The sequence below is a fragment of the Engraulis encrasicolus genome, chromosome 8, assembly GCF_034702125.1.
Source record: "Engraulis encrasicolus isolate BLACKSEA-1 chromosome 8, IST_EnEncr_1.0, whole genome shotgun sequence".
NCBI lineage: Eukaryota > Metazoa > Chordata > Actinopteri > Clupeiformes > Engraulidae > Engraulis > Engraulis encrasicolus.
In genome coordinates, this window is record NC_085864.1 from 28,265,443 (window position 1) to 28,292,609 (window position 27,167).

The 27,167-nt window shown below is 44.5% G+C and overlaps 2 protein-coding genes across 7 annotated transcripts in view; one reads left to right on the forward strand and one right to left on the reverse strand.

Annotated features, from left to right (window-relative positions):
• Positions 1–5,498, forward strand: part of gdpd4a (glycerophosphodiester phosphodiesterase domain containing 4a) — a 42,327-nt gene extending 36,829 nt beyond the window's left edge. For 2 of the 4 annotated variants that reach the window (XM_063205355.1, XM_063205356.1), the window contains exons 14-17: positions 1,190–1,337; positions 1,717–1,799; positions 2,385–2,464; positions 3,825–5,498. In XM_063205355.1, coding sequence (XP_063061425.1) covers positions 1,190–1,337; positions 1,717–1,799; positions 2,385–2,464; positions 3,825–3,976 — 463 coding nt within the window. In that variant the 3' untranslated portion in view covers positions 3,977–5,498. Of the gene's footprint in view, positions 1–1,189; positions 1,338–1,716; positions 1,800–2,384; positions 2,465–3,257 lie in introns of all 4 variants that reach the window. The other 2 variants (XM_063205358.1, XM_063205359.1) reach the window with 2 other exon arrangements.
• A 3,919-nt stretch (positions 5,499–9,417) lies between these two features.
• The window catches only part of myo7aa (myosin VIIAa), a 53,594-nt gene continuing 35,844 nt past the window's right edge, over positions 9,418–27,167 (reverse strand). For all 3 annotated transcript variants that reach the window (XM_063205360.1, XM_063205361.1, XM_063205362.1), the window contains 10 exons: positions 24,968–25,123; positions 23,618–23,723; positions 21,070–21,183; positions 19,424–19,529; positions 18,801–18,907; positions 17,582–17,767; positions 16,970–17,086; positions 16,204–16,287; positions 15,119–15,238; positions 9,418–11,138 (listed from right to left, as the gene is read on the reverse strand). In XM_063205360.1, the coding sequence (XP_063061430.1) occupies positions 11,046–11,138; positions 15,119–15,238; positions 16,204–16,287; positions 16,970–17,086; positions 17,582–17,767; positions 18,801–18,907; positions 19,424–19,529; positions 21,070–21,183; positions 23,618–23,723; positions 24,968–25,123 (1,189 nt within the window). In that variant the 3' untranslated portion in view covers positions 9,418–11,045. The remainder of the gene's footprint in view (positions 11,139–15,118; positions 15,239–16,203; positions 16,288–16,969; positions 17,087–17,581; positions 17,768–18,800; positions 18,908–19,423; positions 19,530–21,069; positions 21,184–23,617; positions 23,724–24,967; positions 25,124–27,167) is intronic.

Below are 27,167 nucleotides of genomic sequence, written 5' to 3' on the forward strand. Positions count from 1 at the left end.
ATGCTGAATGGAAGACAGACAGAGGGTGAATGCTCAGTCTAGACAAGGGAATGAATGGGGGGGGGGGGGGGTGGGTGAAGAATGGATGGATGAATGGAGCAGCGAGACGGAGGAGAGTGGGAGGGAGGAATGTCTTCTCACGAACAGAAGAAAATATAAAGTGGTGGCGGAGCACAGATTTGACAGGATTGCATAACAACAATTACCACGTCAATCACTGCCACCACAACAGCCTGTCAGGAACTACAGGAGCATTTCCATGTAGAGAAAAAGAAATGAAGAGAAAAAAAAGCATCATGTTATTATCTCTTCCTCCTTACGTGAGAAAGCATACAGCGAGCTTCGGAGTGTTATTGCTACGGTTGCTCATTGCAGTTCCCATACTGTGCTTTTGTCAGAGACATTTGTCTTCCTTGACAGAACATTCAGGGCTAGAGGGTCTCTGTCTGTGAAATGATTTATCCACAGCTGTGTTGGCTATGGAAATGTACTTGTATTTTGGAATGCATTTTAAGACAATTAATTTGTTTGTCAGAAGTTGGGGGTGGGGTGGGTGCAGTACACTAATGGACAATTGATGACCTTGTCCATTGGTAGCATAGAGTAATCGTAAGGTTTTTGAAGGTTTTGTGTTGACCGAAGCCATGAAAGAAGTGCTATATTTTTGAGTGTCAATAAAAGGTAAAATACCTGGGATAGAGGTATTTCTTTTTGTGTTGTGCTCTCATTTGCTTTGATTTTAGAACAATAATGGCCATATTGCACCCAGTTTGTCCATAGGAAGTATACCACTTTCATCTACTCTGAAGTATAACGATTTAAAAAAAAAAGATTAAATCTTGGAATAAAAATGATGCAGTGTTATGTGTATCTCACCAAAAACGCTTGTCATTGTCCCTAGAGCTATGCTGCACACTTCATCTCCTGCACACTTCATCCACTTTAATCACAGCCATTGTTCAGTTTTAATTTTAGAACATAATGTAAAAAAAAAAAAACGCCTGATTGTCCTTCTCCAAAGTGTATCTTACCAAAACTCTATGCTTGTCCCATCTCCTTGCAGTAAGTTCGTGTATGTGAACATCTCCACCAACCTGAATGTGATCAGTCACACACACACAAAATGCCTGATCTTCCTTCTCCAAAGTGTATCTGACCAAAAATGTATGCTTGTCCCATCTCCTTGCAGTAAGTATGCGTCGGTGAACATCTCCACCAACCTGTATGTGGTCAGTCAGCCGTGGCTCTACTCTCTGGCCTGGTGTGCTGGGGCTCAGTCCGTCACCACCAATGCCATGCACATCCTCAAGAACATGCGGCGCCCACTCTTCCTCATGGTGAGTAGTGCTGGCAAAGGCGCTGCCACCGACATCAGGTCAACATTGGGGAATGTTTTCATGACTGAAGAGTGCGCACAGGCAGATACAAGACAACGACCAACATTTTCATTTCATTAGGGTGATTTTGCTCTTCCTCCTTTGTTGTTGGGGGGTCAAAATCGTGGTTAAGGATGTTTCTCATGCAACATTATTGGATTGCAAAAACTATAGCATGCTTTTCTGTGATAAGTGATGAGTCTAGCACCCCTAGTGGCAAGTTATTGGGTTGCTTTCTCCCAAATGTGTCTGAAAAACCTATGCCCATCATAAATTGAATTTAGATAAGGAATGTTTAATCAACCATCATTTCAAAACAAATGTTCTCCTCTGCCCACAGACACCAGAAGAGTACAGCCTAATGTGGATACTAACTGATGCCACGTCAACTGTCATCATCATCCTCGTCTTTGCTTTCCACTGGTAAGAGTTATTTGATTTCAGAAGTCTCTCACTGCAGATGGGGTCGCCAGCGGGCCTTTTTACTACGTGCTGAAAATACTCAACACTACATCATAACAACATTGCTACCGTATGACAATTCAGATAACCTTAAGTAATACATTACAATTTTGGTGACAGTAGGGTTATAACATAGGCTCTGCTCTCTAAGGGGTTAACAACACACTTTGTAGTGGTATTCACTAGGAAACCACTATGCTTTGTTTTTTTGCCCATTTGCACCCTAAATAGTCCTACATACACAAAATTAGATATTAGATATTGCACACACACACACAGACACACAGACACAGACACAGACACACACACACACACACACACACACACACACACACACACACACACACACACACACACACACACACACACACACACACACACACACACACACACACACACACACACACACACACAGTCCGAGAGCGTCTTTGAGTGAGTGCCCTGGATTGAGGACGGCCACTCTAGGGAGTTTCCCTAAGAGCAAGCAGAACGGAAAACAACAAGCGCACTGTTTAACGCCACTCCTCCTCTGCTCTTTCTTTTCAGGTGGCGAGAGAGAGGCTTACCCTTCTGGTCTGGCAGCAGACAGGTGCATGAGAATGGACCCTACAGCAAATTCAGGACAGGTAAGGAAGGAGAGTTTCCTCCTTTCACAGGTTACATCCCATTGGTCCGACAGCCCATCAGTCAGACATCCCATTGGTCCGACCACACTAAAACTATGCCCAAACCTTAAACAAACCCTAACCCTAACCGTCATTAAAGGCATGTTCTGTCAGTATATAATTATTTCAGCATCATACGTTTGTAATTATTCACTTTTAAGTTTACTGGAAAGTGAGTACTATGCCCAAACCAAAACGATTCCTAACCCTAACCGTGAGAAAGGGCATTTTTTTTGTCTGAAAAGACGTGCCCACGTGTAGCCTAGCCTGCCCCAGTAGCTGTGTGATGCTCCTGTATGGCGTATTGACTTACTTATGGGCTGTCGGACTAATGGGCTGTCTGACCAATGGGCAGACCTCGTTTCACACGTGTGCTTTTCCTCTTAAGTCCCCACCCACCAAGCTCACCACCACATCCTCTTGGCTTGCTAATTTGCTAATTGCTTTGCCGTATAAATCGCAGCACTGTGCACTACTTGATGCATATCCATGATACATTGCCATTCCGTCCAACAGTAAGAGTGTGCTGTGTGTGTGTCTGTCTATCTGACTGACTGTCTGTCTGTATGTGCGCTTGTCTGCCTGTGTGTCTGGATGTGTCTGTCTGTCTGTCTGCGTGTGTGCGCATGTCTGTCTCTGTGTGTGTGCGGCGTGTGTGTGTGTCTGTCTGTCTGTCTCTGAGTGTGTGTGTCTGTCTGTCTGCCTGTGTGTGTGTTTTTTTTGTGTATGCGTGTGTGTGCGTGTGTTGCTTCAGATCACTGTGAGGTCATAGGTATCCGCTGGAACCCCATCCTGTCTGAGCGGACCACCCCCGTCCTGGTCTCCCTGCCCCTGGACCCCGCTCTCTCTATGCACGCCATCTCTTCTCCACCACCCATGCATGGCTACCCTGTGCTCGTTTAACACACCACCACAACCACCCTCACCAAGCCTCACTCCCCCCTCTAAGCCTCACCACTCCTCCTCCTCCTCCTCCTCCTCCAGACCACCCTCACGTCACTCCGCACCACCATCCCATCCTTCACAGCCCTCTCCAGTTCCCATTCCCGCCATCTTTGCAACCTTGGTGGCTGAATCATCGTTTGACACATCCTCCGTTAAGCCCCACCACTCCACCACTCCCCCACCTCGCTCACTCCACCTCCCAATACCGTCCAATCCATCCGTCTTCACTCCAACGCCTTCCATCTCTGCCAAACATCTGTGACTGAATGTTTGAGTGTCTCAGTCTGTACCGTAACCTCTTCCTCCTCCTCCTCCTCCTCCTCCACCTCCTCCTACTGCTGCGCCTCCTCCTGCTGCTGCTGCTGTGGTCGTCCAGCAGAGCTGAGTGACGTGTGGTCCGTGTCCAGCGTCAGTGTGCGCGGCGAGGCCCTCAGCCTGCCCAACACGCCCAACCTGCCCACCATCCCTGAGGAACCTGGCCCTGGTCCCTGCCCTGGCCCTGGCCCTGTCCCTGGCCCTGCGGTCTGAAGGGAGGAGATGATAAGAGGACATATGTGTGGGAGGGGTTGTTGTTGGGGTGGACCAGCAAAACACGTGGGAAGTCGGACGTCCCCATTACGATATTCTCACTCTCTCATTTCCTCCAAAGTACTTCTACATCCTCCGATATCCGAAGGGAGGAGATGAGAAGAGAGTGTAGTGGAAAGCGCGCACATCCAGCAGAAAAGCATCAGCAGGTGCCAAATAAAAAAACTGTCACGTGTAGGAACGGGACAGGATCTGCACACTGCTTGCAAAAGACTTAATTTATTTGGAGCAATGTTTTGATCGTAGATCTTCTTCAGGCAGCTCTGATGTGCAGATCCTTTCCCGCTCCTACAGGAGATGATAAGAGGACATACTTGTGGGAGGAGGGGTTGTTGTTGTTGTTGGCGTGGACCAGCAAAACAAGGGAGAAGCCGTCCCCCATTAAGATTTTCTCACTCTCTCTCATTTCCTCCAAAGTACTTCTACATCCTCTGATATCCTTGCACATATACTGTGAGCACTACTGTGTTTTGAAACAAGATGCTGGAGTGTGGTATTTGACTGAGGACTTGGACTGGACTGACAAGTGAAAGGACACTGTTCCTGAAAGCCCAAAGTGAACTTTTATTTGTAACATAAGGCTCTCTGATTAAAAAAAAACTGTCAAAGGCAGGTGGATTCGTTCCGTCACAGAGCCCCTAGTGGGCAGAAGTGGTATTGGCCTGTGATAACGTTTCATGACCAGTGGACCGAAGAACATGAGGATCGTGAAAGAAGTCCTGAAAAAAAGTATATATATTTTTGTTTCTAAATACATACACATCATCAAATGTATATGCTTGTTATATTTTACACATGACTGAATGAACGGACACCATGTTTTCACTGGTGACCAGGTTTTTCCTGGAGAAAATATGGCTTTCATCAATGATGACGTTAATGATTCATCTCTTTTGTGAATGTACTTTTAGCAAGTGCTGCCATTTCCTTAGCATGCTAGCTAATGCAAGCGCAGCACACCCAGGGGCTTCTTGCTGCTTTTGATTGTATCTGATCATATCTGTCATGTCATGTCATGCGAGAGTGATAACTGTTGCCAAAACTGAAATGGGGGTTTTGTCGCGTTCTTAATGTTTTGGCCCTTTATGAGGGAGCTGCAGCATACAAGTGCCATATTACGGAGAGATACTTCAGAGACAACCCTGAGCCCTGTGTGAAGGGAAAACAACTCTGCTGTGTGTTCTAGAATGTTCGTAATTATTGTAGAATATGTCCATGCGGATTTGTAATTGGTCCACACAGCTTCTTGCCAGGTGTGCAATTCTGCAAAGCTTGGCTTGGTGGACTCACCCTGGGGGTGGGGCTGTGCAGAACTACACAAATCTGGCGAGAGCCAGGTTCAGGCCTAGGTCCAGAGCGCCATCTGTAAATCTGGTCAATACGCTAAGAACAGGCTAAACATTTCCTGAAGAACCCAAACGTTCTTGGAACCACCCCAAGATTCCATATAGAACCCTTTGGGGATCTTTTTATTGGTTCCTCAGTTTGCCACTATGGAGAAGCTCCTAAAGAGAACCCTGGGGTTCTTCTACACACCACAACGTTCACTAATGGCTCTTTTCCACTGACGGTTTTCTGGTAGTTCTACAGCTCGACAAAGCGCTCCTCGGCCGACACTTTTTGCTTTTCGATTGGGCATGACACAGCTCAATTATAAATCAAATAGTGGGGGCAGAGTCGCGCTGTGTCCAGCTTTAGGCTTACCGAAAAACTGGCATTGGAAAAGAGCCATTAGAGAACCTTTAGAGGAAGTGAGGGTTCTTTGAAGAACATTGTAACTTTGACAGTGTCCTCAGAATGTTGCCTGGGATCAGATGAAGCAGATCCACCACAAGCAGTCTGCTTGATTGAAGCATTCAGTTATACAATAAGACAATCAGGATGTTGAAGTGTGTCACACAAAGGAAGGCTACTCATCTACAGAAAGGAAAGTCATTTGTACATACTGTAGGTTCACCTGGTGTGATGATGTACATGTAGGCATTGAGGTGTTGCCCAAAATGGAATGGCATTTGCAATGTTTGCGTAATGTTCACTACTTCAGTGATGTCCACAGTTCTAGGAAGAAGATTGCACAGAGAAACAGCAGGTTTTCCTCTCTAACAACATGGCCGCTGTTGTTCTTCAAGTTAGCAAACAGTAGCCAAGTTTAGTGTATGTATGTGTGTGTGCGTGTGCGCGTGCTTGTTTGTGTATGTGTGTGGCATCTGTGCGTATGTTTAGTTCAGTGCTTGTGAACCAACAGTAATATTCTCTCTCTCTGCACCTGAGGCACTTTCTCATATAAGCTGCTAAATGAAAAATGAATTTGATACATTGTTTATGTTTGTTAGTGTCATTACTGTATGCCCATGGCCCATGACCCATACTGCCATCAAAACAGCTCCAGCAAAATCTAAAGATTCTGTAGCATTATGGAAAAATGTAATGGCCATATTGATTTTATTTATTTAATCTGTCTGTTATTTTACTGTACTCTTTTATGACTATAAATGTTATGTAAATGTTTAAAAAAATCTCTAAAGCTATACCGTGTCTGTGTCATTTACTGTAGTCTATGTATTTAGTTTCAAAACAGGTTAGACATATTTCTGTATAATGTGTTATAATTGTGCTGATGATGTGCTATAGACATAGTCTTCAGAGAAAGGGTTACTGATTATTTTTCTCTCCTAAGTGACAATAGCAGTAGAAGGTGTTGCTGATAAGTACTGTCTTTATTTCAAGATATTTAGATCCAAGGTATTTGACAGTGGCCTCGTTTACATGAGACATTTCATTGAGAATGGACTCAATTTAATTCTGAATAAAGCTTAACCCCTTAAGACACGGCATTATAAATTATCTGTTACCAGAATGGCAATGACCAAGTCGTGATGTATAACTAAAGGCCCCGTGCACTGTCATAGTAGTGTAGTACTATAGTAGTTAACTTTCAATGTCTATTACTGTGTGCCTCAGGAGGTACGGCGTGCATTAAGGGGTTAATTCCAAAAACATCATGTAAACACTTGAAAATGTCATGTAAACACAATTCTAGTTACATGAAAGTTCAATGTAAACTCAGCGAAACTATTTCATTTTGAATTATTATTTCTGAATTAAAAACCTCATGTAAATGTGGCCAGTGATCATCACATAACGGCCCCTGTGATATCAAGTGTTTTAGGGTGGGTATTGGCAAGGGGTTCACCAGGGGCGCTGATAAAAAATTTGGGCCCCATGAAAGATTCAAATTTTGGGCCCCCAAAATGACAAATTATGTTATCAGCATCCTTCCAGGGCCCTGTCAGAGCTGTCGGGCCCTTAGAATCTGTAACACCTTACCCCCCCTCGCGGCACCCATGGGGTTCACGACTCGACAGGCATCACGATGCGCATTACACTATGCGATACTATCACGGTACATGTATTATTTCTGCGATGCATTGCAATATTTACTTCAATCATTTTCTTTTTCACCTTTGCCATCATTATACAATTAAAATTTAAATAAAAACTGTGATAGTTTATACGTAGAATAGTTTGCAAAAGGCTAATAATAAAGTTTCAAAATAATAATGATGATGATTTGAAACTTGGAAGCACCATTACATCACATCACATCACATATGTGGTTGTTTTATGGACTACAGGGTAACAGAACTTTGAAAGCACCCATCACGATACTGAGCTCTTGCATCGCGATTCTATATTGTGACTGCGTATCATGATTAATCATGATTTGATTCAATATCATCACAGCCCTAAAGTGTTTCATAACTTGGACAGTATTTGGGACAGCATCGCTAGGTCGTGTTCTCCGCTTCATCTTGAAATCAAGTTCCTGTTTTGCCTCTGTTTGTTGAACAGTACAATTGACTGCAGTGATCCAGTGCAACTGCATGTTTCAACAAGGGACTTTTTCAATATACAGGCATAATATACAGTAAAACAGGTTTACTTCCACTTTGTCATGCCTTTATCAAAATAAGTTACAACTTAACTACATTAAATAATTGTTAACATTGGGCATCTACTGAAGCAGAATAAAAGGAACTGGCGCAGACAAAGGCCATATGTGAAAAAATGTAGCTACCAGATTATAATACATGCGTAATACCTCATTAAAACATTAAAAAAAAACTATAGTATGCCATGCGGGTATATGGTACTTTGTGCTGGAATGGATAGGGCACCTCTGTAGAGAATAAATCAAGAGAAATCAAAGAGATGTCAAACTGGACCCCCGGCCAACAGTAGATGTAGGTGATGTGTTTGATGCCCCCTTCAGACCACAGAGAGAAAAAAACATGGGTAGACCAACACAGACAGACTGACGAGGTCATTGCAATACCCCTCCAGGTAAAAAGCTAAAAGCAACAGCCATAATTGGGCCAGCTGGCAGGGACAAACAGGTCAGTAGTCTCAGGCACAGAGAAATGGGAGCCCCAGGATTGGGTCCCCATTAGACTGTATGTACTGGAGTGTGGGCCTTTTGAGAGCATTATATCCAAGGTTGTGAGAGGCCCTGGCCATAATATGCACAGGGCTCCCTACAGGTGCTGCTGGCCTGAGTATACCATGAAACCCAAAGTAAACAAGAAGGATCACTGCACACTGGTGGACTTGATTTTGCTGCTTTTTTCCGTCTTTTTCGACTTTATTTGATAGGACAGTGTGAGAGGTGGACAGGTAGAGAATTGGGAGAGAGACGGGGAAGGGTATCGAACCTGGGTCGGCCGAATGCCAGGCGAGTGCCCTACCGGTTGGCCATGGCAGGGCCGATTTTGCTGCTTTTTTAAATTGTTAGGCGAATAACGCTTTGCGCTTCGTCAGGCTTTGTCAGTCCACCAGTGGACGGTGATCCTTCTTGTTTACTTTGGATTACTGATGACTGCACTTCACCAGCACCTGGAACCTGTGCATAGGACTTTCAGATCTTAGAATACCATGAAGCCCACTCTCCTCAGCTGTCTTCTGTACGGTCTTGTCCTTCCCAGTGACTGAGTAGTCATAAGTCCTTGAAGTGGGTGTGCATATCAAAAGCATACAGTAGGTGCTGGACAAAGAGGGGTCATAAGAATACAAAATAAAATTAAATGTTTGCACATTCATTCATTGACTCTGCCCTGATGAAGGCCACTCCTTGGCCGAAACATGTTGGCGTTTTTAACGTTTCTGCAATGATTTAGCCTTTTAATAAAGCTATTTTAACTTTTTTGGGAAGAGCGCCTTGGATACTTCGTTTCTTTTGCATCCTATTTTTTGACCAAAGAGCACCTTCGGACTACCAACCAAAAACGCCATAGCCCTCCAAACTTTTCCTATTGTTCTTGTTTGCACATTGCCTTTAACTTTTTTTTTTTTTACTACCCAGTGAACGAAAACAGGAGAGAGTGTGCAGAAATGCCCTTTTATTTGATATTAGTCATTTGTCCTTCAGAGGAGCATGTCATTACTAGCATGGGAGAGGATGCCATTTTCAAAGTAAGGCCATCAGGAGGTCTGGCAAAAGGGGTGCTGAAAATCCTCTTGACCCAGAAAGGGTGAAACACTCCCAGAACGTGGACCTTGCTGTTAAGAGAAGGGTATGATGTACTCATTCAAGTCAACACTCATCGAGTTAACATTTAACTTCATACTTGATAACACTTGCATCCAATGATACAGTACTTGTAGAGGTCAATGCTTGCATCTCTTATTAAAAAAAAAAAAAAACATGATCATATCGGATGTGGTAAAAATGTACTTTAAGGCTTTTTAACAGGGCAGCAGAATACTTAAGCCTACACTTTTTTTCTTTCAAACCCAGGTCAACTGTTTAACCAGTGATTCATCAAACAAACCCATAAAAATAATACAATATATTACAACTTTTTACATGTAATTTCATTCATAACCCTGGGAATCTACAGGAGAGCAGTGACATAAAAAAACAAGCAATACAATGTATTCACCTAGAGCCTCATTCATTCAGAGAGTTAATGACACCAACATCCAAATCCTCTTCTGCCCCCTTCTGATCAGGGCAAAAAGTGTCGGACGGATGTCCCCTGCCCCGGCAGCAAACTGAGGCAGAGTCAAGCATTTCATATCACTTCATTCATATTTCATATCTCATCTTACAAAGTCACTCAGCTAAAGCGTCTGGTGGGGGCAGGAGGCTGAAGAACAGTCGTCGTAGTAGTAGTAGTAGAGCGGAGATGGAAGTGGGGAGGGGGAGGGTGGAGGAGAGAGAGATGGCAGCCCAGTGATAATAACCCTGCGACTCCTGCGGCGGCTGCTTTGCCACAACAACTCAGAGCCGGGTAACATCGTAGCAGGAGGGACATGACGAGGATGCGCCATCACTACCATCACCATCACCATCACCGCCCTCCTGTCCCCCTCCACTGCAGCTGTACAGGTCTTGGGAGAGGAGTGAGGAGGAGGGGGAGCCTCCGGTGGAGAAGGAGGCGGAGTCGTGGGAGGGGCATAGAGATGGCAGCCGAGTGATAACCCTGCATTATTGTGTTGAAGGGACTACTGCGGCGCCACAACTCAGAGCCGGGTAACGTCGTAGCCGGAGGGACATGACGAGGATGCACAATCATCACCGCCCTCCTGTCCCCCTCCACTGCAGCTGGACAAGTCTTGGGAGAGGAGGGAGGAGGAGGGGGAGCCTCCGGTGGAGAAGGCGGAGCTGTGGGAGGGGGTTGGGGAGTGGAAGAGAGAGATGGCAGCCTGCGTTATTGTGTTGAAGAGACTACAGCGGGGGCTTCTTTGCCACAACTCAGAGCCGGGTAACGTCGTAGCCAGAGGGACAGGACGAGGATGCGCCATCATCACCATCACCGCCGGACAGGTCTTGAGAGAGGAGGGAGGAGGAGCCTCCTGTGGAGGAGGCGGCGCTGTGGGAGGAGGGACTGTGGGAGGGGCTGCGGCTCATCCTCCAGAGGTGCGAGGGGAAGGCGCGGCCCCAGCTGCAGGGGTGGCCCAGGGGCCTCAGCAGTCGCAGCAGCTCGGCAGCCTCCTGCCAGTAAGACGTTCACTTGGTCTGGGACCGCGAGCTGCGCTGCTTGCTCATGGTGGTCAGCATCTGGCTGATGTAGGAGGTCAAGAGGTCGTCCATCTTGTAGCCCTGCGGATAAATAAGGATAAGGATATAAGGAAGAGTCCCTGATTACGTTGAGATATGCATTCACAAGCACATACAGTACGTATACTATCAGATGGATAAAGAAAGGCACACACATCCATACACATATGTACTAGGGTGCATCAAATGCCCCCTATGAAACAATATTGCCTTGGCCCTATAGTAAAAATGTTCTACACCCAGTAAAAACACACTGTGTAAAATATTTTGAAATTTGGATGAAGTCTACCGGGGCCACCAGCCCCATAAAAGTAGAAAATAATGGTGATAGTCAAAATCTTGGAATAGAAATGGACATTTCGGTGCATCAAGCTACCAAATAAAAACATATTGCCTCAGCTGTATGAAAAAAATGTTCTATGGGCAGTCATGGGTGAGCGGTTAGGGCGTCAGACTTGCATCCCAGAGGTTGCCGGTTCGACCCCCGACCCGCCAGGTTGGTGGGGGGAGTAATCAACCAGTGCTCTCCCCCATCCTCCTCCATGACTGAGGTACCCTGAGCATGGTACCGTCCCACCGCACTGCTCCCCATGGGGCGCCACTGAGGGCTGCCCCCTTGCACGGGTGAGGCATAAATGCAATTTCGTTGTGTGCAGTGTGCAGTGTTCACTTGTGTGCTGTGGAGTGCTGTGTCACAATGACAATGGGAGTTGGAGTTTCCCAATGGGCTTTCTTTCTTTCTTTTAAAATCACTCTGTGTGAAATATGTTGAAATTTAGATGAATTCTACTGGGTCCACCAGGCCCATGAAAATACAAAATAATGGTGATAGTGATGGGCAACCTGGATTCCAAAGCTGAACTCCAGTGCCACATATTCCAAATATAGCCAATATAATGAACCAGCTGAGCCACTGCTAGTATCAAGCTAGAGATTGCAAAGCTGTATGACTGTTGTATTTGTGTGTTTCACCTGTGGGCCTACAATTCCTGGTGGAACATTTGTACTAAAGCTGTGAATGGTCCTTGGAATGACTTGTGTTTTTTCAAGAAATCTCTGCAGTAGGTCAATAGAGTACAGTCAATACAACTGTATGTGATGTTGGAAAGAGTGGCTTCCCAAAACCTGTAAAGTGAATTCTAGGTATGTCATGGGTATCACCAGGTCCAGAGTTCATTTCCAAGGGCCTCTCGGGTCAGTTATGGTACTAATCTGATGGAGTAAAGTGAAATACTACCGCAGGCGATGGGATAAAGAAGTAATGGCACTCTTCGATGCAGTTGTATTGACTGCCTTGTAGCCTAGTCATTCCAAGGAGCATTCACAGCTTTAGTACAGATGTTCCTCCATGAATTGTAGGCCCACAGGTGAAACACACAAATATAACAGTCATACAGCTTTGCAATCTCATTCTTGATACTAGCAGTGGTCCAAGGCAGCATGGAATTGATATTATGTTGCAAAACAGCAATTTTGCCTGAATATAGCAGTTTGACCATCAGTCTGTCCCGAGAGTGAAGTTTGTGTAAGTGGATTGACTGAATACACACCCTGCTTAGATATTCCTTCGGTTTGTGCTCCCAATACAGGTGTTTTCACTAATTACCTCATCAACCTGGCTTAACCCATTGACGCCGGATGTTGCGTTACGCAACATTGGCCCTGATGCCGGTTGTTGCGTTACGCAACATTATTGATTTGTCAATATTTTCAAGACGCATGGGCGATGCAATCCATAATGTTTTGTTCAAATACACAAGAGGTGGGTGTTCTCGATTTTTTAAAGATCATGTGGTGGCAAAAAAGTTTGATTTGTCGACAAAAATGTCAAACGAAATCAACCATGCTCGCTTCTGCAGACGTGGATTGTTTAGTCATTTCACACAGGTAAAAAAAAAAGGCTGTGGTTCGCGAGACATGCTGTTACAGCAAACGTGACGTTCAGTTGAAAGGTAATGAACAGATTTCGATCGAGGAAAGGAAATATGATTGAAGACCCTTTAGATAGAGAGCAGGAGTGTGATTTGCCGCGGCCGCCGCATGAAGAGGTGGGGGCGAGTGGCTTCCAAATAGACAGTCAACTAGATTTCGCCCCCGACATTACCAAAAGTTCACTCCGACACTCGGGGCAATTGGCGAAGTTGCCAATATCAGAGGAAGCACGTCCTTTAGATAGGCCTATTTCAGAATATTTTCACTGAAGAACTTTCGGATATGGTGATAGCCTATTGGTGAGGCAGACAACGGTAGACATGCGGATTATAGACGCGCGGCCACACATCCAGCTCAAAGTGGAGCCCCGTCTCAAAATATGATATGAAATAGCTCATCGGTCTCTGCATAACGTTTGGAGGAATAAAACGGCCATAGTCGCCGGTGGGAGAGGAAGTGGCTGTATCAGACAAATGTCCCCTGATTTATGGCAGAAATGACTGCCTAATAATTATAATAATAATGATTATTATGATTTAGTTATAGTCGGCTATTGTAACAGTAGCAATAAATAGCCTATAATAAATAGCAGCATCAAGCATTATCCTGAAAGCACATGACATTTTTTTCAATCATTTGATTATGAGATATGATTTTTTTAAGGAATATGTGTTAGTGTTAATGCTGAATGATCATAATCCCGTGACAGCAGAGGATTTTACCTTTTCAATGCAATTTGTCCCATGTCCCTATGTGTTCCAGAGGCTGAGATATTGAATTTTTCATCGGAGTTTTCAACCAAATTTTCTTATCTCAAAAAACCTCAGGCATTGGGGACCTTTTCTAAAAACTGGCTCAGGCACCAATGGGTTAAGTGGTAATTAGGGTCAGCTGGTTCATTATATTGGCTGTGGCAAATGTGTCACAGGGTTTGTCCACCTCTGGATTCAAAAGCTACAATCCGGTGCCACAGATTTCAAATTACCTGGGTTTCCCTGTCCAATTGCCCTAATTGCAAAGGTAAAAAGGTCATTTGGAATATGTGGCACTGGATTTCAGCTTTGGAATGCAGGTTGCCCATCACTATCACAATTGTTTTGTATTTTCATGGGCCTGGTGGACCCAGTAGAATTCATCTAAATTTCAACATATTGTACACAGAGTGATTTTACTGTGCATAGAATTTTTTATCACACAGCTGAGGCTATATGTTTTTATTGGGTAGCTTTATGCACCGAAATAGCCATTTCTATTCCAAGATTTTGACTATCACCATTATTTTCTATTTTCATGGGTCTGGTGGCCCCCGTAGACTTCATGCAAATTTCAAAATATTTTACACAGTGTGTTTTTACTGGGTGTAGAACATTTTTACTATAGGGCCAAAGCAATATTGTTTCATAGGGGGCACTTGATGCACCCTAATATGTACATACAGTATATAAGCACAGTTATACACATACACTGAACTTGTATGTACTATACTGTCCTCTCACACATGCACCGTACACAAATAAAGGCTAGTATACTGATCTGCGTGCACACACACAATCAAATACAGTATAAACCAGATTTACATATTGACATAAATGTACATGCCAACAATCACATAGAAACACATAGAAAGCTGTCCTGGAAATCTAGTCTAATTGCCACAGTGCTTTGCTCAATTAGATCAACACTGTTGCTGGGCAAATGGAAACCAAGTTCGCTATCACAAGAACTGCGACCTGTTACTAATGGAAAACCCCATCGGCTGTGCCACTAGTAATAGGTCAGATCCCTACTCAGGGAACTGGTGTTACAATAGTTACCCAGGCGTTCCCTATCACAGGAACTGCCACCTGTTTCTAGTGGCACAGCTGACCAGCACACCCCGTTTCTCGAAAGCATTGTTGCTACTTAGTTGAATGCCTATGGGAAATTGCATTGCAACCAAGTAAGTTATTAACTTACTTAGCATTGCACTGTCGAGAAACGCACCCCTGGTTTCCCACTAGTAATAGGTCCCTACTCCCTACTCAGTGAACCGGTGTTACAATAGTAACCCAGACGTTAGACGCTGACAATGAATCAACCATCTGTCTCACCAGTGAGGTCTCGCATAGTAGCTTGCTGCCTCGCACCAGGTTGCCAATGGTGATGTGGAAGTAGGTGTTCCCACTGCTCCAGTTGGAGATCTTGGTGAAAGGGTGTGTCACTAGGATGTCCTGGAAGAGGTGCAAGCACAAGGTAAACATCGTCAGCTTTCCGTCAGACGTGGAGGCTTATGGCTGCTAGCTCCACGAGCACATGCAAGCAATCACGCACACACATGCACACATTCCTACACTGATACCTTGTTAAGCATCCTTGGGTGTTTAAAACGAAAGTATTAATATTATTATCATAACTACCATTATTATTAATAATAATAATAACAACAATAATGTGTCTGCTGGAGAAGACTGAGCTTTATTCATGTGTTTGTAAGCTGAATGACCTATGGAGATGATTGACTGCCCCTGCTTATGAGAAAGCTATAGGCTACTAAAGCCTTGCTGTAGAGTACAGTACATCTTCCAGGATGTTTTGTTCCCCCACAAGCTGCCTAGCCTTGCCCTCTGCATGCACAAATCAATCCCAGTTCAAACAGTTCTCCATTTTTGTCCCCCAGAGGTGGAACAAGGGATCAGTTGCTGCTGTACAAGACTAGGGTCATCTCTCTCCATATTCAGTTCACTTCCTTTCATAACAATCTAACCCTTAATCATCTGCACTATCCTCATTATGCCTGGGTATTCTGTACTCTCCACACTCATTGTGTGGTGTTGATTATATAATTCACTTTATATAAAGCTTCTGCTAAATGTAAGGCAAGGTACATAATGTAATGCTTTTTCACTTCATATTTCACGTTATCATTCCACATGCAGATACATTTTATGTATTCACACCAATCACAAAATATTCAAGATCACTCCTAACAAGCAATCTTGCTCTTGCACGCACGCACGCACGCACGCACGCACGCACGCACGCACGCACGCACGCACGCACACACACACACACACACACACACACACACACACATACACACACACACACACACACACACACACACACACACACACACACACACACACACACACACACACACACACACACACACACACACACACACACACACACACACCTTGGTCTTGGGGTCAATCAGGCTGACTCCATGCTTGTTGATGGCTATGAGCAGGATCTCTGGGTAGTTGGGTTCAGTGGTTTGCTGTGAGGACCATAAAAGGTTTTGAAATGAGATTAAGTTGAAGTGAGAGGCGCAGAGTGCTAAAACCTCCACATTTGGGCTTACATTGCCAACGGGGACCCCGGTTTGAGTCCGGCCGAGGTCATTTCCCGACCCTGTCCCATCCCAATCTCCCAGTCATTTCCTGTCTACTCTCACACTGTCCTGTAATAATACAGGCCAAAAGGCCCCCAAAAATACATTAAAAAAAGAAAAATGAGATTAAGTTGAAGTGAGACGGGATCATGTCCTGTCCTGTACTGCTCTCTTTGGCTCAGAGCTCCAGCCGGGACTGGAAAGAGCCTTTCTAGTCGTTCGGCTCCGATTGATTTTTTACTGCAGCTTTATGGAGCACACTATATAGCAGCCGTAAATGCATCCAACTGGCTCAATGAACCACTTTAACAAAGTTCTTCACAAACACTTCTGATAAAATGTGGTACAATATAGAATATTGGGTAACACTATCTATGAAGACCATATCTATAGCGCATTATGAGTGCATTTCTAACAAATTATAGTGTGCATTATAATTACTTGCAACGTATACATAGAAATCTATGACTTAATAACTGATGGTGTGTAACAGAGCTGCCTGAGTAACATTTACACTAGATGAAAGAAAAGTTGTAAATCATGTTGATTGTCAAGTTCATAACATCACCTTCACTTCAAAGAACGCTGATCCGAACGTTGCCCACTTGAAAATGATCTTGAGGAACATGAGCTTGGCCTCCTCTCTGGACTTGCCGGCCTGTTTGTTGAAGTAGGCTACAACAGACTACACAGACAACAAGAACACAAGACAAGCTGAGAGACAGCCCTTTGAAGACCACTCCAATGCTCCACATATGCCTCTTTTCCACTGCTGGTTTTCTGGTAGGCCTACAGCTCAACACAGCACGACTCGGGTGCCACTTTTTGCTCTTCGATTGAGCTGTGTCATGCCCTATTGAAAAGCAACAAGTGGCAGACGAGTCTCGCTGTGTCAAGCTGTTGGCCTACCAGAAAACCGGCAGTGGAAAAGAGGCAATAGATGTCAAAGAAGCCATACGATAAGTACAGTATAATGCTCAAGAAACAATTGTAAAAACTGGTAGATTCGGCTATGATTTAGAATTTTACATATGACATCACACACAGTGTTTGTTCTTGATTTTAACCGCGCGGAATGCTGAATCAGCCAATCACGATCAAGTTTATGAATTAAAGGACAGATAAATGCACAAACAAATGTAACAAATGCACGAGAGATACACAAAAGAAGTCTGGTTACCCTCTTCCAGTCATCAGGAGACAGTTGCCGGATCAAGTCCTGTGGGATTAATTCCTTGAGCATCTTGGGAATGTTGGGGAAATGGGATTTGTCATCCTCAAATTTCACTCGGTAGATCAGCGCTCCCAACTGGAAGACCTCCTCACGAGAGCATTTGTGGTAACCACGGAGATACTTTGGAAGTTCCTGAAAGGAAGGTTCAAAACATTCCATACACTATGAGGTGTTGCAGATGAAAGCTTCACTGATATAGTTATATATAGAGACACTGGGCTCACCTAATTAACATAGCATTGAATTAATGGTATACTGTATGTTATTTTCTTATTTTAAACAATGCTTAGACAGTACAACTGTATATAAATATAGTTTAGAGTATAATTTATTTATTAATCCTGGGGGAAATTAAGGAATTAGTTTTATCATTCTGATAGGGCATATGTTAAAAAAAATGTAGGCCTCCATTGGCTCCCAGTACAACACAAAAACAAACGACGAGCAATTATTTTCAGTCCTTCAGGGAAAATACAAACTCAACTCTATTGCCAACAGTCTCTAAGTAAACTTCAGACAAATAAAATATTGCATTTATTTAGTGGCGTAGGGATCTCATGCCTGACTGGGAAATGGGATTACTTTACTGCACATACATTTCAGTTTCTATGTTTACCATTGATGTGAAAGGTAGATCTGGTACAAAACCTCTTGTGACGTGAGTGAGTGAGTGAGTGAGTGAGTGAGTGAGTGAGTGAGTGAGTGAGTGAGTGAGTGAGTGAGTGAGTGAGTGAGTGAGTGAGTGAGTGAGTGAGTGAGTGAGTGAGTGAGTGAGTGAGTGAATGATATTTTTTCTTACAGTACATTTTAGGCATTTGAGGTATTGCTGTGTCAATGCATACATTGACAACATACGATATGAAGGGTTGCACTATGAAAACAAGTTCAGGGTACGGGTGCTCTGTCCTAGTGTAGCCAAAGGGATTTTTAAAATATTTTTTATTTCTTCTTCTAATTTTATATGACAGGACAGGGAAGGTGGTGACAGGAAGTGAGTTAGGAGAGAGAGACGGGGAAGGGTAGGCGAGTGCCCCACTGTTAGCGCCACGCTAGGGCCATGTAGCCTTATGTTAATATGCATTTGTAAAAATAAGGACAGAAAATAGGCCAGCACTATCTACACACGGTGTGGCATCTTAAATAAGCAACTGTGCTATCGGCTCACCTGATAGTAATGAAAGATTGAGTCGGCAAAGGAGTCTTTGCCTGGAACCGTGTTGGTCCAAAGTTTTTTCATGAAGAACACCTGATAGGTTAGCGAAGGCACTATTCCTGTGGGAAAAACATAGATATTAGTCTTCAGGTAGGTAAAACCCAGCTATGGCGTGCCAAGCTAGCAAAGCAATATGAAAGCACATATTACGTAAGCATCTACAGTGCTGTATGCCTTCAGTATGCCAAGGTCAGGGAAGCCAACAGGAACAAAGGGGACTGTTGTCCCGGGCCCAGGGAAAAAGGGGGCCCAGAATTGGGTCTTCATTACATTTTATGTATTGGGTGGGGGGGCCTTTCAGATTACTTTGTCCTGGGCCTAGCCAAACCTGTCAGCGGCCCTGGACAAGGTATTTCAAGGCTGCGCTGAGTCTCAGCAACATCAAATAATGACACAACAGTCAAAGGCTTATGTAAGCCTGTATGAAAGACATATAAAAGCAGACAGTCTATACCAGGACAAAAAAGTAAGAAATGTTTTCAGGCCCTTTTGTCCTCAGACCTTGAGCTGTATTTACTGCAGTTCAGTGTTGTCTCCGTATTTCAAGTAACAAGTAAAAAAAAGAGGAAAAAAACCTGAGCATAGGACTTTACCATCCTTTGTGGGCCTGGCTTTCTTGATCCAGTCTGTGAGGTGCCGGACAAAGTCAAAGAAGAAATCCCCCTCGGGTACACTGATAACCTGCAATCAAAGCAGAGAGGCTCTGTGAGCACATTTACGACCTTCCCCTTTTTCACACACTCATCATTATTGTCACTTCATAAAGAAAATCTGCTTACTCCATCCGAATCCAGACCCATCTGCCGTGACAATGTGCCAATTAATGGAGCCTAGTGTTCTGGCATTCCCATCCAACACAGTCTGTGTGTTCCCCAAGGCTGCACTCATGAAACGTTTCATTGAGCTCATGAAGCTTTCATTTTGTCCTGCACAGCATATGTTTGTCTGAAGGGTGACTTAATGTGTCCCGGGGATGGGGAGAGGCTATACAGTATGTCACAGCAGGGGTGTCAAAGTAGGGGGATACCGTATAGTGGGAATGGAGGGGGCAGTCATCATATATATAGTGTGTGTGTGTGTGTGTGTGTGTGTGTGTCTGTGTCTGTGTGTCTGTGCTGCAAGGGACACACATAAACGCAAATTTGGCCAAGCAAAGCAACTTTCGCCATTCATTCCTATGAGGGAGGCAAAGGTAAGGAACAGGAGCGATGCGAAGCAAAAACCTTCAGCCAAGTGTAATATTATGCAAATGAGAAGCAAATTTCGCCTGCTGTGGCCAATCAAATCAACAATACATAAATGTTTCATTCTATTTGATTTGCTGCGACAACCTGATGACCACTGAGCTGTCAGAATGGAACACTGAATTTCACCCCTCTTGGCTTCGCTTGTTTCGCCTGCTTGTGTCAACAGTGTGTGTGTGTGTGTGTGTGTGTGTGTGTGTGTGTAGGGGCATTCGAGATGGATCCAAAGGGCTCATTGGTGCTCTACGCTCCTTTCTCTTAAGGTCAGATTAGACTTCTGCAACTGCGCTCGTCAAAAGTCGCGTGGGAGTGGCCACGAACCAACTTTGTATTCATGCATCTGCGAGATCTGCGAGGTCCGAGGTCTCGTCGCGAGCCACATTTACAAGATTACCGTCACATTGTAAGCACCGCGGTCATTATTAAGCAATGTTGCTTTCTAGCCCCGTTAGGTAGGTATTTTCACACAAATTGCAAAGGCAATGTACAGGTATCATTATTTGACATACCCAGTCTTTTTTACGAGCAGAAAATGCAAGCAGGCCTATGTAAAGACAATTGATTCTGCCGATGTGTGTTTATGGTGGAGGAAGCTACGGTAGTAAAACCGCAGGCATTGTGCTACAAGTGTGTTACTTTGCTTGTAGCTAGATGTATTTACAGTACACATTTACACACAAGGCATTCATATAGTTTTTAACAGAATACAGCTCTGCTCTCACAAACTACCGGCTTTACGCTGCCACAAGAACAAGGAAGTAGCGAGACGACCAATCATAGCGCCTTTTTGTCTGCGTCCTCCGCGTCGGTCCGACGGATAGTTAGTATTTTTTCGAGGCGCTCGACAACGGGCACAGAGCCTCTGCGAGGGGGGCGTAGACTCGCACAGACAGAAGACGGACGGACGCAGAGTCTATGCGTCCGAAGCATAAATCTTAAGCCCTCTAGTTGCTGTGTCACGGTCACCCGTCACTCACCTTGTCAGAGATTTTGACAAACAGGCTGAAGCCCTCGGGAGACTTGAGCAGGAGCCGGTCTGCAATGTTTTGACAGAAGTCCTTGGCCTTGGTGCTGGACTCCACCTCAAACGCCTGCAGCACAAAGCAAGTACAATGAGCACAAGTTTAAAGATCCATGCACAGCTTCTAGTAAACACAGGAGTATTCAATACTTTAAAAGGAAAAAAAAAGTTTAGCACACACTTGTTTGACTTTATGCTCCCTTATTCAGAGCGAACAATGCGTTTCGCCTCTGTGCGTCATCAGGTTCGCTCAGGCATTGCTCTTTGGCTCTGTGATGATGCACAGAGGCGAAACGCATTGTTTGCTCTGAATAGGGGAGCATAAAGTCAGGTACAGTGAGGTCTTTACCTTACATTTACAGTACATTTATATGGCTGATGCTTGTATGCAGGAAGTTACAAAGGCCCCGTCACACTGGACCAATGTGGGGTTACATGTTTCAGGGTACTTAAGCCATGAGTGAGAGAGAAGGAGTGCCACTTATGTTAACAAGTGTGCTACATACTGTATGTTTATGCCTTCTTCACCGGTTATTTCTGACTGGTGCAGGGACCAAACTTATATCCATCTGGTCTGAAGACTAGAAGTAGAGCTAGAGCCATCATGCTCCATATATACCCGTGGTTCAGGTTCAAGAAGTGGGTACAACACCCAATTGCAGTGCTAAAGAAGATGTTGCAGCTATGTACGTATAGTAGCTAATAAACTAAATAATAAAAATAAAAAAAAAGGAATAATAATAATAAGTAAATAAAATTGAGATCATTTTGCTTAATAAACAAAGTTTGAAAAAAATATATAGTTGCTAATATTGTTGAAATGTTAATGGTGTTGAATTTCCATTTTAATAATCAACAAGATTACTTTCAGACATGCCGTTGTGCCTACATCGACTATTAAAATAGGCAAGGTTTTATTTATTTTAAAAAAAGTTTTAGAGCAGGTTACTTAAAGCTGGAGGCTTCTATTTACGCCTACTAAGTCTACAGAAGTTTTACTATTACAGGCTACTATTAAGGTCCAGACTATAAACTGAGGAAATAAGGTATCCAATTTAAAAAAAAAAATCCCACAAGCTTTGCCACAGTTCACTGACTGTATGGCTGCACACACATTCAGCAGTGAGACATTCATCCACGGGTTGGCCATGTGTGTCCCAATCAGCCTTACATGTACCCTGCATTACATAACACGGCTCCCCCCAAGCAGAAAATCCAATTCTTCTGTCAACAAAGCAATTGAGTTGCGGGAGCGAGGGTGATCTGCATAATCACAAACTCTCCCTCATAATTACAACTCCCCCCCCCCCGTCCTCCTCGCCTCTCTTTACATAAGTCATGAGAGGAGGATTGATTGTCTGCTCTGTTCACTAATCCGTCAGAGGAGAAACTTCTCTTCATCCCAGCGCAATTAGAGGGAGATGATGAAGAATCTCAATTCCAACAAATAAATTCACAGCTCAAAATGAAGACGTACTGCAGCACCAAAAGTATGTGTGTGGGGGGGTGGAGAGTAGTATTAGCAGGGTCTTTCTGAAGTCAACCTTATGCTTTTGATGTGACTTTTCATGGAGTATGAGGCTTCATCAATGTGTGGTAATAATACTGTAGTCTTCCCTCTCTTTCATTGGCTATGTTTACATGATAGAATTAACTCCATTTATTTGTGAATAAAGCTTAATTCCGCTTTGAAAACGTAATGTAAACAATCCCTTAATTCTTAAATTAAATGAAAGATCAAAGTAAACTTGACTGAACTATTTGATTCTGAATTATTAATTCAGAATTAAAAACGTCATGTAAACGCAGGGACTGTTTGCTTCAATAAAGCTGGCATAGGCAAGAGTGTGTGGTGTCTTTTATCTTTTGAGCAAGGATAGTGTTTCCACCATCTTGGATGGAACATTTCTCATGGGGCTTAACAAGGGGCAGTTCTCTTGATCACTAATCAGCACTAGCCACTGGTACACCAGACACATGTAGAGATCTTATCCCGTCATTATCTCCACTTCTGGTGGAGGCCTTTATCCCCTGGCATTTCAGAGTCGACACTCTCAGTGTGAGATTGCTCTGGATAAGAACATCTATGAAGATAGAGATGGTGTGATATTGGAGCAGCAATAGATTATTATAACAATGCAGTTTTTAACTACCGGGAATATTGTTAATCTTATTTTTGGTTTATTTTGGTATAAAAAGCGTAGATTTTGATCTTCCTCATAAATTAATCATAATAAGCACATTGAGGGGAGGTTTTAAATCATATTATGCTGTGTATTAACGTAACGCCCCTTGGCCTCATCACAAGCCTCCTAATGCCCCTTGACATTATCATAAGACTGAAAACACCCCTCTCAGCTGTATCCTTCTCAACGCCCCCCCTAGATCTCTCCAACACCCCCTGGACACTGTACCGCCCTCATTGAGTAACACTATTCTATACTATTGTATTTTACTGTATTCTACTGTATTGTACTCTATTCTGTACTCTGTACTCTACTCACCTCGTCTGTGTCATCAGGGAAGTACACTTTGTGAAAGATCTGCGTGGTCTTGTGCTGTATGGCCTCCACCTCGACCAGGTGAGGGGGGTACTTCCGGGAGCCATTCCTACACACACACACACACACACACACACACACACACGCACGCTCAGACGCACTCACATACACACACACACATACACACACACTCGCACACACAGAGACACACACACACACACACACACACACAATTCCATGAGCACCAGAGTAGTACACTATCTTCATTACGCTAGCAAACAAGAACGCTGACACCAATAGAATTATACAGGGAAAACTATGAGAAAGTCAGAGGGAAAGCATGCGAGGGAGAGAGACAGACAGAGAGAGAGAGAGAGAGAGAGAGAGAGAGAGAGAGAGAGAGAGAGAGACAGCGAGTGGTGCAAAAAATGAAACTTTTAACAAGCCTCCAGAGTGTGTACTGGTAGTGCAGTATATCCCCCTCTTGGAAGGACGAGCGCTGCCTGCCAAAGACCACGGCTGCTCGGCACACAGGAGATGAAAAAAAAAATTGCTATAAACTTTATCACCCTTTTACACAGGCCTCAATACTCTTATCAATGTTTATTGTCAGATGCTGATATAAAAAAAATACACAAAGGAATGTCGTGAGGCTTGAGGCGGGCTGCTGTTGTCTGGGCATTATGGAGTGCTCCCAATCCGATTAGGCTTTAAGAGACTTGATCGCTCCAGGGAGAGCCATGGGAAAGTGGGAGTGAGTATACCGGTAGCTAGACACGTATGCACGTCAGTGTGTGTGTGTGTGTGTCAGTGGCGGAACAATTGCACACAGGGCCTCAGGGTTATTGGGTTCCCTACATGGACTGACAAGATCATAATTGGACCCCCACCACCAATGCAAGAGTGCCCTGAGCCCAGGGGCAAATGCCCTGCTCGCCCTCCCTATAGCTCCGGCCCTGGTGTGTGCACGTGTGTGGTGTGTGAACATAGAGTGGAGTAGAGTTAAGGTGCTTAATCAGTCCGGAAGCAAGTGAAGGTGTCGCATAGTAACATACCATAGTAACATAGGATAAGAGGGAGAGGGAGAGAGAGAGAGAGAGAGAGAGAGAGAGAGAGAGAGAGAGAGAGAGAGAGAGAGAGAGAGAGAGAGAGAGAGAGAGATGCCATGTAAGTAGTGTGTGGAAGTCAGGCGCATGTGTGTGTGTGTGTGTGTGAGAGAGAGAGAGAGAGAGAGAGAGAGAGAGAGAGAGAGAGAGAGAGAGAGAGAGAGAGAGAGAGATAGAATGTAAGAGAGAGAGAGAGAGAGATAAGCCGCAGTGTGTGGAGGTCACCAGGCGAGGTACAATACGGTACCGTAAGGCTTTCTGCAGTCTCTGCATGCAGTCCTGAGCCAGCGGGTGGTGCCTCTTGGACTGCAGGAACCTCTGGACGTGGGGCAGTAGAACATTACTGGGGGGGAAGAGCCCCGTGCACAGCCACAGCAGCTCCCAGCCCTTCTCCTCGCTGTACCTGGACAGACAAATCACTAGCCTTTAGCAAACATACCCAACACATACACCATATACTGTACCATACACCTTGCTTACAAATGCTGTGACCACGTTTTCCTCCTCGCTGTGGACAGACAAATCACAGCTTCATCCCCTTGTGTAGTTCAGGCAAAGTATTCCTATTTTTTGCATGAATACCGCCAAGCCCGCAACATGTAGGGACCACCAACAGATGTACAATAAGGGGCCTGTCCCAAGGCCAAAGAAGAAAAGAAAAAACGAAACGATATGAACTGAGCAGATGACGTGAGATTATTACAGTACTGGTGATGGTAATGAGACACCTCCTTGAAGCCTTTCAACATCAACACGGGACTGATCTATCTGACAAAGGTATACATGGGTTCTACATTTTTGTTTTCTCCTGACTGCGCGAAACTAGAGAGCGCAACTCAACCTGTGATTGTTGGAAACCGCTGTCGGTCAAAAAAGTAGCCCACATGGTTGGCTGCCAGTGTTTTTGTCCCTCCTCACAACACCGTGTTAATAAACAAAAAAAAACCCATCTATGTGGATATTTTTAAATGCGTTTTTTCCCCCCGTCCGTTTATGTGTAAACACGACGTGGATAAAAACAATAAAAACTCCTTTTTTAAAAAGTACTTTTTTCGGGGCATTTTGGCCTAGGCTATATAATGACAGGACAGTATGAGAGGAGACAAGAAACGATTGTGAGAGAGAGATGGGGTAGGGACGGAAAATGATCCCGGCCAGACTCAAGCTGGAGCTGGGTCCCCGTGGGCTTTTTCTATTCATTTTTCACAACAGCGCAGAGCTATTCCAGAACTGTAGGCAGCGCTGTTGCACTGAGGAGAGGAGGAGGAAGTTGGAATTCCAGAATGTTCCAACAAAGAATGTGTGTGCTAGGCTTATAAAGCCGAAGGCATGTGATGTGAATTTTCACCCGCAGGTTAAGTGGTTCAAGGCTAAACCATGCTTCTTTACACCATTATTAGTTAAACGTATGCCATCGTGTTAAGAGCTTTGCTAAAGCAAAAAAAAAGTGTGAAGCCAGGGAAGGGTCTTTACAACAAGCACAAGGACCCTACTAGAATGTATTTCGATTCAAATTTCCTACGCAGTTCAATGGCTATGGCTCTTTCTGTCTTTTTTTAAATGTCAATTTCAAGTAAAAAACCAAGTAGCACAGAGCTCCCAGCTCCATCCCCATCTCCAGACACCAAATGATGCCATTTATTGCAGAAGGTGACACCCTGGGCTGGGCTGCTGACAGCTTTGGCAGGGCCCAGAGCAAAGTCATCTGAAAGGGCCCCCTACCCAATACGTATGGAATAGCGGCCGACGAGGTGTCCAGATATCAAGGGAAATAATGGACGAGGCGGAGCATTCTAAACAGCCCGACGGCGCAGTTAGAAAAGTTCAGGCAGTTAGAAAAGAAGCAACTTGGACGCCCGCACGCCCGCATGACATCATACGTAGGTGTCCTGCTACCGGGGAATAAAGGACACCTGCTCAGGCAATCAGAAGACATTCCGGCTGCTCACTGGGTGATAAATACAATGTAATGGGCATCCAATTATGGGCCCCATATCTCCCTGTGCCCGGGACAACATACCCCTTTGTCCCCCTGCGTGTTGACAGGCCTGACCCTGGGACCCATAAGATCCATGACACCTGCAAACCACCTGCTATTGAGATCAAAAGCAAGTACCAGTACAGCAGAGATCCAAGCAGCAGCAACATTTATTGTCACCATACCCAAACTATGCCATTAGAGAGGATGTTACACCAGCCCTTTTTTATTCAACATCCCTGGGCGTACTTTCGCTGTTGCTTTGTTGATTTGAACAGTATCATCTTACTGATTAGAACCATGAAGCACACATGCATGCACACACACACACACACACACACACACACACAGACACAGACACAGACACACACGCACGCACGCACGCACGCACGCACGCACGCACGCACGCACGCACGCACGCGCACGCGCACGCGCACGCGCACGCACACACACACACACACACACACAC